The sequence below is a fragment of the Notamacropus eugenii genome, chromosome 7 (assembly GCF_028372415.1).
Source record: "Notamacropus eugenii isolate mMacEug1 chromosome 7, mMacEug1.pri_v2, whole genome shotgun sequence".
Lineage (NCBI taxonomy): Eukaryota > Metazoa > Chordata > Mammalia > Diprotodontia > Macropodidae > Notamacropus > Notamacropus eugenii.
Genome location: NC_092878.1, coordinates 54,675,661 through 54,687,885, shown reverse-complemented (window position 1 = coordinate 54,687,885; position 12,225 = coordinate 54,675,661). Strand labels below are relative to the sequence as shown.

The following is a 12,225-nucleotide window of genomic DNA, read 5'->3' as shown; positions in this document are numbered from 1 at the left end:
ATTTGGAAAGAGGATCGTTTTTGCACATTAGATTTCTAGATGTCATTAGCAAGAAGGGCAACAGGTAAACTTTCTATTGACTTGATAGCTGTTCTTCCTTATTCACAGTTTTTCCACTGTCTTTGAAGAAGCTAAAAGATCTTAATCCATGAATCAAAAAATCAAACAACTTCCAACTATCTCAGCTTCAACTTAATGATTAAGTGGCTGTGTCTGTCAGAGAATTAAGATGTACAGAAGCTGGGGGCGGGGGGGAGGGAAATAGAATAAAGACCCCATGTGAAATTTCAGCTATAAAAGGGCATTAGTAGTTTAAGTCACAAATTCCACACCCAACTATATTAGCACTACGAAAGCAGAAGCAATTAGCAGTTGTTTTTTTGTTTTTTTCTGGGGGGTGATGGGTGGTATTTCAGAGGTATGGGAGACTCCCCTCCCTCCATCAATGCAGCTCTGCAGCCAGTCTGCAACTCATGCCTTAGAGGTACCCAGAGCGCCAAGGAGTTAAGTGGAAATAGTCTGTGTGGCAGAGACAGGGCTTCAACCTAGGTCATCAGGAGTGTCGTAACACCATCAAAATAAGTATTTATTAAACCCTCACCACGGTACTGGCTTCTCTGTGTAGCAGATTAAAACTAGTCTAATATCCCCTCACTCTTCAAGGCAATCAGTCACTGAGCAGGGATTTTCCCATTGATGTCTCTTAGAAAGCAGGAGGAAAGGGGAGATATTCAGGTATCTCCTAAAAAAGATGGATGGAGGTGGTCTCTCCTTCTACCACAGACCTCAAAGGGACTACCTTAACTGGTTTTGGTAGTAAGGGCCATGGTTACAGTAATTAAATGTATGCCTTTTTGGAGTTTTGAAAATTTCTAAGTGTTCAGGCAGCTACTTCATTTTATAGGACTTCAGAGCTTTTGACCCGGTCCCAGCCCAATCCTAGACTCTCCGCTAGCTAGCTCCACAGGACAGCTTACCATACTTCAAAGGAAAGCCCTTCAAAGTTCAGTGGGATCTTAGCATCCCTAAGTTTAGTAATTTCATATTTGAGAAAGTATATGTAACTTACCAGTCATATACTCACTGGAAAGAAATATTTTAAGGCAAAGAATATTCTCCACTTATCTTTGGAATGTCTTGGTACAAAATTAACTAGAAAAAACAAAAATGGTCACCACTAAGCCTACTAAATACCAAATAGCAAATCTGAAAGCCCCTCATCCCCCTTATCTGCAAGGCCAGATGCTCCTCTTCCAAAAGGTGATGAGGACTCTCTTCTGCTTAAAAGTCGTACAGTTGGGAGTTCTTGATCATTTTCCTGACATGGACCCCCTCTGGCAGTCTGGTGAAATCTGTAGATCCACTCCTAAGAACTGTTTTCACATTCATGAAATACATAGGATTACAAAGGAAACCAATTATATTGAAATACATTTCTCAAAATACTAAAAACAAGTGGTTCAAGCACCTCTGCCATACAGGTAATGTTCTTTTCTCCTATTCCTTCCTTCCAAAAGAAACTCAGAAAAAAACAAAGGATAAAGAATCAGTTACTACAACCAAAGAGATTCAACATTTATTTTATCATAAAAGTTCAGCAAAGAAAACTATATACAATGATCCATGCATGAAGTCCGGTTACACACAAGACACATTTAAAACCTGGTTAAAACACAGTCTTCACAATAGCAGGGAATGAAATTGATGGGGCCGAGCATCTTCAGTCAGCGACATAATCATGTTTATATTTCGGATGCTGCTTGAATCCAACTCTCTCCCCAGCAATGAGGCACTGGATCACCCACTCTTGTGACACCACGGGCAGCTGTAACGCTTCTGCACACTTCAGCACTGAGGAAGGGCACGAGGGGTCTGTCACCACAACGTCAAATACCCCCAAAGCAACATCTGAAAGAACGAGCAGAAAACAAATGGAAAGAAATACATCACAGCCCTCTGTTATGAGGAAGGACGTGCCCTCTAGCCAGCCCATTCCACTTTGCCCAAACTAGACACCTGTTCCGTCCATCAAATACCTATTTGAATTAGGACGTTTCAGTAGAAGGATACCATAGTGAGCGTCCCTGAACCCAGAGAATGGTTGTGTCTGGGAAAAGGTTTGGCAAATACATCACTGGAACCAAGCGGAAACTAAGAACAGCCCTGTGCTGGTGTCATGGTGGCTCACCTCACCTCTTCAAGTTGCTTGTCTTCTCTCAGTAGAACACGAGCAAGATCTACCTGTCAGGACAGGAACTTTGACCACAAGGCCCAGTCATTATAAAAGCTAGCCTGCCGTTGGCAAGAGGAACAATGCACTTCTTGGGGAAGCAGGGGCTTCCTAACATCCTTTCAATAGATACCTTTGTTCTGGGCAACTGAGTGGTGCTGCTTCACTGAGGCTGCTCCCCCAGTCATGAGGATCTCAGACCAGAGTTCCAGGAAATTTTGCTGCTGGTCGGATACTAAAAGGACCTTCAGATTATGGAAAGGATTCTCACGGGGGTGCCTACAAAAAAGGGAACAGAATCAAAGATGGAAAAGAGCAAACGCAGGTCTTAATCTTCTTTGGGGGAAAACAAGAGAATCAATAACCCTACATAGAGAGTTCTCCTATATTTGGATGTTTTGAAAAGCAGGCTTCCTGAAGGAGCACGCTCTTGCACATTCATAATTTCTGCAAATAAAGCCTTCAAAACTCTTCTTTTTAGGCCTTAGTGTGGAGATCCTGGTAGGCTTACCCCCTCCACTGCTCTGATTATCTCAAGTCTAACTGGTCCTCTGGTTCAGGGTCACTCCCGAACCTATCCTCCCAGAGGTCAGAAACATTTTTAAATGCTCTAAATTATGCAAATCCTTGTACACATTTCAAAAACCTTTAACTTCAGGACTAATTCTCTTGGATCCCATTGGTGAACCAGTTTAGCTCTACACAATCCTTTCTTGAGTCCCTAGGCCCCTTATCCTATCACTGATTGTAAGCTGCCAAGCCTCAGCCTTGGATCGTTCCTGGCACAAGTGCTGCTGAACAAAGGCAGATGAGATCCTTGCCTCCTTGTATTTTATGGGAAAAAACTGAGGTCATTCACCGTAAGGTACGTCTTCTCCTTCCTCACACTCAGATACCTTCTGTTACTGTATGTCCTTCACTCCTATCCCACACGAAGAAGTGGGGCTTAACAAGGCTGATCTCTACACTTGTTCAAGAGATCCCATTCCATCCCATTCCCTCCAAAAGACTGCCCCATTTGTCATTCCTATTTTGTAACATTTCTTTTTGCGAATTTTTTATTTTAAATTTAAATACAAAGTGAGAAAAGAAAAGAAAACCTGCCCTGTATACAGTAGACCGTAAAAGGATTCAATATAAAAATACATTTCCATTTCAAGAAAACCTATAAGATAAACACTACACGTTGTTTTCAAAGTTGCCCAGCTTTGCTTCTTTGTTGGTTTTGTCCTTTTTACTTTATTTTGCCCCTCCCTTTCCTCCCACCCTAGAGGAGGCTACAATGAAGTATGGATCTGAGGACATATACATAGATATCTACAAATATATCCATATACACTTAAGCAAAAATATCTAAGACATACTATGCTTACTTCCTCCCATCATCTGTTCTCTGAAGGTAGATAGCATCTTCCTTCATAGATGAAAGTCTCCATGTTTTTCTACAACAACCAGCTCATCATTTCCTACACCACGGAAAAATTCCAACCCAATCACATCCTATTTGAGAGACTGTCTAGGAAACTATTTTCCCACTTTTCTGCATTCCTTCTATTCTTCACTGCATATGTTTTATCTGTGTAAGAAAGTTTTCATTAAAAATAATTGAAATTATCCTTGTTTACAACAATGCTCTCACATTATAATACAGTCTAAGTCTTGATGCTGCTGAATCTTCCTTGACATATTTTTTCCTGGTTTCTTTGAAGTTTCTGACCTTTTGTTCTTAGAAATGACCTTTGTTGTTGTTTCTAACTCAGTAAAATAATTTTTTAGTAATTTAATTGGGAAGACGCTGAATAGATTAGTTAGGTAAAACTGTCATTTAAAAATTTATATTGGCTTTGCCTACCCATGATCAATAAATAAACATTACTTCAATTATTTAGATCTGAGTCAAGTGTTTCAGGGTCATGTTCATACACTTCCTGTGTCTGTTCTGGCAGGAATGTGTCTAGGTGTTTTAAATGGTCCAAGACAATGTTGAATAACATCATCGACACAGTGTCGCTTTTCTATCTTTTACTTTTGATTAAACCTATTTAACTTTAAGCTGTGTCTTCGATCATGATTACCATCCCTGCTCTTTTTTACATACGAACGTCTACCCCTGTCCTTTATTTTATCTGTGTTCATCTCTCATTTTTGTTTCCTGAAAGCAACAAACTCTTTAATTAAAATTTTTAATCTGCTATCCGTTTCCATTCTGTGGGTAAATTTGCCCCATTCACAGTCTAAGCTACAATGATCTGTTGTGCATTTTCCTCCCTATTCCCACCCTATTTATTCTATCCCCTCCCCCAGTCCTCCGCTTTACTTCTCCCTGCTACCTTGCCCTCTTATTCCTTAACCTACCCAACCCTCTGAAGTCCTTCCTTTATCCTCTCCCCTTATCCTCTCCCCTCCTGAATTTAGAAGACTTTTATACATACCTACCTACATGTGTTTCCCTCTCTAATCCACTTCTGAGGAGAGTAAGGTTGCAGCACGCCTCCCCACTAGCTTCTTCTGTACAAGTTTTTCCTTTCATGCCCCATCTGTATTAGATAACCGAGCCCTCGTTTGCTTGGATGTTATGTATTATATTTCCCCTTTTCAGTTCCTTTATTGTCCATTTTCTTCCCCATGCAGGACTGTACTTCACTTTGTTGGATAAATTACCCTTGCTTATTACCCCAGCTCTTTCCCGCTACAGGACACAGCAGCTGTCTGATCTTGCGTCATCCTTATTGTAGGTCCACGATATCTGGGTTGTTTTTTTCTTGTTGCTTCCACGATTTCCTCCTTAACCTGGGAGCTCCGAAGCTTGGCCATGATGCTCCTCTAAGTTTACGTCCTGAGCTCTCTTTCAGGGGATGATCAGTGCAATTCTTCTATTTCAACTTTACCTTCTTGTTCTAGAACTTCAGGACAATTTTTCCTTGATAATTTCTTAGAGTACTGTATAAAGATTCCTTTCTTCAGTGTAGTTTTCAGGGTCTGACTATTCTTATATTTCTCTCCTTGATCTGTTCTCCAGATCAGTTGTTTTTCTGATGAGATATTTCACTTTCTCTTCTATTTTTTCATTCTTTTGATCTTGTCTGATGATTTCGTGGTGTTCTAGAACATCATTAGCTTCCCCTTGCCCAATTCTAATTTTCAAGGAATTATTTTCTTCCTTAAGTTTTTGATTCTCCACTTCCAGTTGGTTGGTTTTCTTTTCCTAATTTTCTTGATTTTTTTTTCTTTTTTCTAATTTTTCCTTGATCTCTCTTGATTTTTAAAGTCCTTTTTAAGTTCTTCCAAGAACTCTTTTTGGGGCCATTTGACGTTTCTCATTAAAATAGGAGTGGCTTTTTTAGCTCCATTATCTTCTTCTCAATAGTAACCCAGATCTTCTCTATCCCCATTGTAATCATCTGTGGTTGGGTTCTTTCTCCTTTCTTTACTTATTTCATTCATTTATTGATTGTTTTATTTTATTGTTAGCAGCTGTCAGTGCAATCACGTTCTAGTCCCAAGGTACAGGGAATGCTGCCCCAAGCCTCGGATCTTTCCTACTGTTACATGGGACCCAACCTAGAGCTCTTCTCTCCACTCCTAAGCCACACATGATTTTGCTCCCTCTGGTTCCTCGGGTGGCTGCAAACTACAGCTGTCATTTCTGCCCTGGAACTGAAGCCAGGTATTCTGCTGTCCTGCAAGTGCCCACAGCCAACAGGGTCCCTGCTCCTTGCAACTGCAGTCACTAGGTGTGTGCTAGCTCCTCCTCCCTGCAGCCAGTCTGGGACACATCTGGTCAGCACAGCTGTGCTTGGTGTCCCTTGGCAGTGGAAAGTCCTTCAATCTTCTATTCAGCTTTCAGACACCCCCACCTCCCACCTCATCTCCCCAACACTGTTCTGGAGATGAAAGTTTCTGAAGCTGGGGCTGCCTATCAACCTAGCTGCCCCAGGGCTTGTTTGTTCACTCTGTGGGATTGGCTTGGAGGTGTCCGCACTTCATTCAGATAGAAACTCAGGCCCCTGGAGTTTGGGTCTTTCCTGGAATCTTCTCAAACTGTGTTAGGCAACAACTGCTTTACCCCTTTATTTCTGCTGCTCTTAAGCAAGGTCTTTCTTTTGTGGAGAAAATGTGGAGAGCTGAAAGTTTTCTAACCTACATGACTATCTTCCCAGAATCCTCTCTTTATAACTTATTTTTCATATTTCATTGCCTCCTCGTTTCCTTTCTACTGCCTAGAGAAACATAGACAACGTATCTCCTCCATCCTGAAAAAAACAGCACTTGATCCTTCCATCCCTTAAATCATCCTGTATCTCTTCTGCCCTGTAAGACTAAACCTGAAAAAGCCATCTGTAACAAGCGCCTTTCTCTCCTCTCACTCTCTTCTTAACGCCTTGCAACCTGGCTTCCAGCTTCATCAATCTACTGAAATTGCTCTCTCCAAAGTCACCAACGATCTCTTAATTGCCAAAACCAACGGGCTTTCTCAGTCCTCATTCCCTTCGACCAAACCAGAGCCTTTGATACTTTCTTCTCTCCAGGTCTTTTAGACGTTACTGTCTCCTGGTTCTCCTACTTATTAGACAGCTCGGTTTCAGTGTTCATGCCCTCTAATTACAGGTGTCACACAGGGTTGTGTCCTGAGCCCTGTTCCTTTCTCCCTCTATCCTACTTCACTTGGTAATCTCATAGTTCCCATGAATTTAATTCTCTTCTCTGTGTTGATTTTCAAATTTACCTGTCCCAACTTCTCCTGATGTTCAGTCTCTCATTTCCAACTTCTTTTCAGACATCTCAAACTAAACACATCTAAAAATCACTCATCTCTCCCCCTAAACATTCTCCCCCACCCCATTTCCCTATTTCTGTCAAATGTAACACCATCCTCTTAGTCCCTCGGGCTCATAATGTAGGAGTTGTTCTGGACTCTTTACTATCTCTCATTCCCATATCCAATCTGTGGCCAAGGCCTGTTGATTTTACCTTTGCAACATCTCTCAAATATGTCCCCTTCTCTCCTCAGACAGGCCACACCCTGGTACAGGCTCACCTGCTTCAGATCTCTTCCTGCTCCTGTCCACCCTCCAGCCACCAAAATCATTTTCTTGAAGTGCAGGTCTGACGATGTCAACCCTCCACTACTCAATACACTCCAATGGCTCCCTATTGCCTCCAGGATCAAATATAAAATATAAATATAAAATTCTGCTTGTTTTTAAAATCTCATTTTCTACAGAAAGACTTTCCCAACCCCTCTTAATTCTAGTGCCTTCCTTCTTTTAATTATTTCCTGTTTATTCTATATTCAACTTACTTGTACATAACTATCTGCATCTCTCCCATTAGACTGTAAGGTCCTAGAGGGCTGGGATTGTCTTTTTTATCCCTAGTACTTAGCACAACACCCCGCACATAATATGCACTTAATAAATGCTTACTGGGTGAGAAGCCTTTCTCACCCAAAGCTTATCACTGCACACAGTACTGCCCTGCCCAGGTTCTCACTTGCACATTTGCTACAATGCTACTGAATTCAAAATGGACTTCAGAATCCTTACCATTCCAGGATCCTCTGTTCCTGAAGACTGTACCCAGCTGGCAGCAAGTAATTTCGATAGTTCTGGAGCTGGTTGGCATGGCAGCTGTCGTGGACCCAGACATGAGACACACAAGGGATCCCACTGGCAAGGCACAAGAAGTACTTGCGGGTCCGACAGTGCTGATCCGCAATCAGAAGACACTGATAGGCCACATTACACTGAGAAGGAAGAAATTCAGCAGATACACTCAGTGATTTTGTTCTAAGATGATCCCTGAAAGGTATTCCCAACAAATTGAGAGGGGAACTGAGACGAAGCCCTCCAGACAGTACCATGTGCCTTAGCCCGTCCAGGTGCCAAAAAAGCTTCTTATTTCCCTTTAATGCAACTCACCAAACCTCCAGAATGCCCTAATGCCCCTGCAGAAATTCGCAAATAATGCCAGTCTACAGGCCAAAAATCAGAAATGTGAAGTGCAAATTTCTTTCCAATTCCAATCCCCATCTTTTCTGTTCCTAGCAACAGTATTCTCCCCATGCTAAGCCTCAACTTTATGCCCTACTTACCCCAGCATCTGATGTACAGCAACTTCATGTAGCTACAAAAGAGGAAATGCTCACCTGGGCTTCATTGAAGTCTTCAAGAATGTAGCCAGCTCCTGCTCGAAGCTGGGACTCTGTATACTGCTTGTTGTAAGGGGGAGCTTCCAAAAATTCTACATCAAGTGAGAAGAACCAGTAAAATCCAGTTATTGCCAGAAACTTCTCATTTGTGATCTCCTATTTTATACTTGGCTTCCTACTACCCATTCTCCCACTCCCCAGCTGTCTCCAAAGCCAGTTCAAGGGTCTCCCCATGGATCAAAAGAGTTCTTGAAAGGTGGAAAAGGCTGCCAGAAGAAAGGGTGGTGGGACAGTTGAGGAATGGAGATAGGACAATAAAGGTGGAAAGAATATCGAGAATCTTCCCAGTCAGGACTGCATCTAGACCATGGCTGCTTACAGGGATTGAAATCCCCCAACTTCCCAGGATAGTCTGTTCCAATGTTTAATAACCCTTACCATCAGGAAGTTCTTCCTTATGTCTAACCTAAATCTCTCCTGCTGCAAACTAGCCCATTTCCTCTAGTTCTGTCCTCTGTGGAGATGAAGAACAACTGATGAGTACTCTCTTTACATAGACCTTCACACATCCCCCTCATTCACACTTTCCCCCCACCCACACTAACACTTAATGTGCCCAAAACGCTGGAGGCAGAGGCCGGGCAGGGGGAGCAGTACAGGAGTGCTGGAGGACAAAAAGGGAGACATCCCAATGTAATTTATGGATTATCCGGAAAAACTGTCTCAATTTTTGTTGAAAAATTTTTCTAGAATGTATTATTAGCCAACGCCTTAGTAGAGGATAATAAAAGAAAACCTGTTGTTTGATAAATCAGATATTATATTTAGATGAAATCTGAATATTAATGATTACCATATAATCTTAAAGTTGCTGTAGAAGGTGGCAGTCACTGATACCAGGTTCTATCCTGAAAGCTTTAGGGGTGTTGTTTTTAAACAAATCCTCAATCAATTTTTTTTTCTTTTGGGTCACTTACTCCTCTCCAATGTAAATGGAATATAGAAATTACAAATGAGAGAGAAAATTCTGGTTAAGGCTTCTAGCCGACTGGATTCAGATTAATTTGTTTTAATGTTAAAAAAAACAAAAACAAAACCCAATCCAGTGCATGGTTTTCTATTTCAACCCTCCACCCTCCCCATCAAAAATTTCCAGAAATAATCACCTTACTCTATAATATTAGCTCATATTTATATATAATACCTTTAAGTTTATAAAGTACCTTCCCCACAGCAACTATTGTGAGGTGCACAGTGAAATGTTAGCTTCGTCTTAGAGAAGAAAGGAAGGCACAAATGTTAAGCTACTTGCCTAAGGTCACACAACTAATAAACAGGAGAGCTAAAAACTGAACCTGGGAGATATCCTCCAGTCCACTATTCTAGGTCAAATATAAAACAGCACTCCAGGAGAAAATCAGAGCTGCAGGTCCCTGCTTCCGGTACCACCTCACACACTCAATGAACTCCTGAGCCAGTCATTTACATCTAATGCCTCAACCTATTGATGTTTTCCACCAAGTTTCTGCTTGCTCTTCCTCTAATTATTCCTCTTTTGGGCAGACTTTAGCTACTCTATATCTCTCTTAAAATAAATACCAAAACTGGACATCTACAAAGGTCTGACCCGACACCACAAGAATACAATGCAGCGTCATTATGTTGACTTAATAGTCCGTGATGATGAGTCACATTCACCTTCTAGTACATTAGTAATTTCATTTCAATTGTTTTTTGTTATAGGACTGCTAGTTTTGTGCCTATTTAGGTTTTAACCTCCAACTGTATTGTCTTATATATTCTCTAATTTATCCCAGTTACTACGGATTCAACGTCTGTATTTGGAGATACAATTTTCCCTACCTGATGGGACAGAACCAAAAACTGAATGGATTCTTAACAGTCCTAGAACCAACCACTTTAACCCGTCATCCCATATAAATCCCCAGGATGACCTCATGCTCCTTCCCTTCTCAGAGTCCAGTTACTTGGGAATCAATGCTGTTACATGATTATAGTGCATGAAAATGAGGACGATGAAATGGGGATTTTTATCATCAAAATTCTTAAGGGTGAGAAGCAGAAGGCTGGGAGAAAGAGAAGCAAGAAAGGAGAAAGAATATGAATGAGAACAAGATCTGGCAACATTAGGAAGGTAAAGAAAAATGAGGCCCCAAATATCAATGTCCCCTTTTCAGAACACAAATTACCTATACAATCAAATCCAAATATATAATCAGCTTAGAAGCCAGTTAACAAGCTATATATTTTTGGATTCCAATGAGTTCAAGAGGAAGCCTTTCTATTACACCTCAATTCTCTTTAGTGGGAAAAGCTCATCCACTTCCTGTCCCTTCCATGCCCCTATTCATTCTCCAAGTTATAAAACACACCACCAGTAACAAAAAATGAAGCACAATTGCTTCTCTTTTCTGCTAAAGTGATTCCCTGTAGCCTTCCAAGATGTCTCCTGCAAATCCTGCCCTCCTTTACATTTTTCCCATTTCTCTGAATACTTGGCACTTATCAGAAAATCCAAATTTTGGCTAACATTCAACTAATATTAACATTGTACAGGGAGGTTTGGCTAATGTTAAAAATTCAGCAAAAATAAATAGCTTGTTCATTAACTGGGGTTAGAGACACAACCCTGAAGAGCTACTATGGCTGCTGATCACTAAGGGTGATACTACCGCCAAATACAGTTTGCTCTTCCAAGACTTAATGTCAGCCAGAAATCCGTAGCTAGTGTTCAAATATCACATTAGAGAAAAGTCTGAGCCTTAGCCATAATGGGTAGATTGATGTGTTTTTGTCAGCCATTCTTATTTAAATTCATACTTTCCTTTTTTCCCTCTTAAGAGTCTTAAGACTCAAGACTTTCTGAAGGCAGAGAACAAGTCTTTCTCATAACTCCCCATGATGTTATTAACATAATTGTACGTTTAGTTTGCAGTCAAATGGATGAAAAATGTCTAGAAATTGCTTGTTGACAGTCCTTGACAGAAGACCTGCTATCGCCACATACCCCCCCTTCCAAAGTCCCCTGAAAGCCAGTTGCCTTTCTCCCCCTCCCACCAGTTCTGCTACAGCCTTTTCCTTAAAACTTGGATAGGAAAGACGTCGGCTACTTAGAGGAGGCGTGTTTGCTTTCCTCCGTCCTTAGTTCAGGGTCGATTTCCACTTGTTTTAGAGCTTCTCTACGTGACAAAGGGCACCAAGCACAGGCTTACTAAACAAGTGGAGCAACTAGAATAAATATGAGGGAAATGGGAAGCTATGTCAGAAACCCACAAATTTCCATGGGAAATGAGGACAGTGGTCTCACCCTCCTCTTCCTCACTGCTCCCAGTAGGACCATCTGGCAATTTAGATCGGTTGGCTAGCTTATCGTTGGCTGTGGCCATGGTGAGGAGAAAAGCATAGCCCAGAAACAAAGTCTTGTTGTGGGGTAACGGTCCCCTCTGGTCTTCCAAAGCTAATGGCTCTCCAGCATTGTCTCCACCTTCGCATGGACTCACAAATTCTCCTACTCCCACGGTACCTGGTTAAGAACAAAAACAACATTATTACAGAGAACTCTCACGTTGTACCAGAGCCAAGGAACCTAAGAATATAGCATTCTACACACAGTAGGCACATATAAATGTTCGTTAAATTAAATGAATCCTACCTGCCTGAGTACAAAGTAGTATACAACATTCCACTCTATTTTGTTTACTTCTGAGATGACAACTATGTTACACGAGGAAAAAACAAAAACAACTATGTAGAGTAAACATAAATGAAAATTTTATTTTTTTAACTTAAATAAAAATCATAATAAAATCAATGACACGGTGAT

The 12,225-nt window shown here is 41.1% G+C and overlaps 1 protein-coding gene across 14 annotated transcripts in view; it reads right to left on the bottom strand.

The window, feature by feature from the left end:
* Window positions 1-1,550: 1,550 nt before the first annotated feature.
* Window positions 1,551-12,225, bottom strand: part of LOC140514419 (TP53-binding protein 1-like) — a 125,748-nt gene continuing 115,073 nt past the window's right edge. For 9 of the 14 annotated variants that reach the window (XR_011970599.1, XM_072624760.1, XM_072624755.1 and 6 more), the window contains 5 exons: window positions 11,710-11,925; window positions 8,379-8,473; window positions 7,777-7,976; window positions 2,364-2,509; window positions 1,551-1,908 (listed from right to left, as the gene is read on the bottom strand). Coding sequence is in view for 8 of the 14 variants with exons in the window: in XM_072624760.1 (XP_072480861.1) it covers window positions 1,721-1,908; window positions 2,364-2,509; window positions 7,777-7,976; window positions 8,379-8,473; window positions 11,710-11,925 (845 nt within the window). In the remaining 6 variants the exon portion in view is untranslated. Of the gene's footprint in view, window positions 2,510-7,776; window positions 7,977-8,378; window positions 8,474-8,819; window positions 8,896-11,709; window positions 11,926-12,225 lie in introns of all 14 variants that reach the window. The other 5 variants (XR_011970601.1, XR_011970602.1, XR_011970600.1 and 2 more) reach the window with 3 other exon arrangements.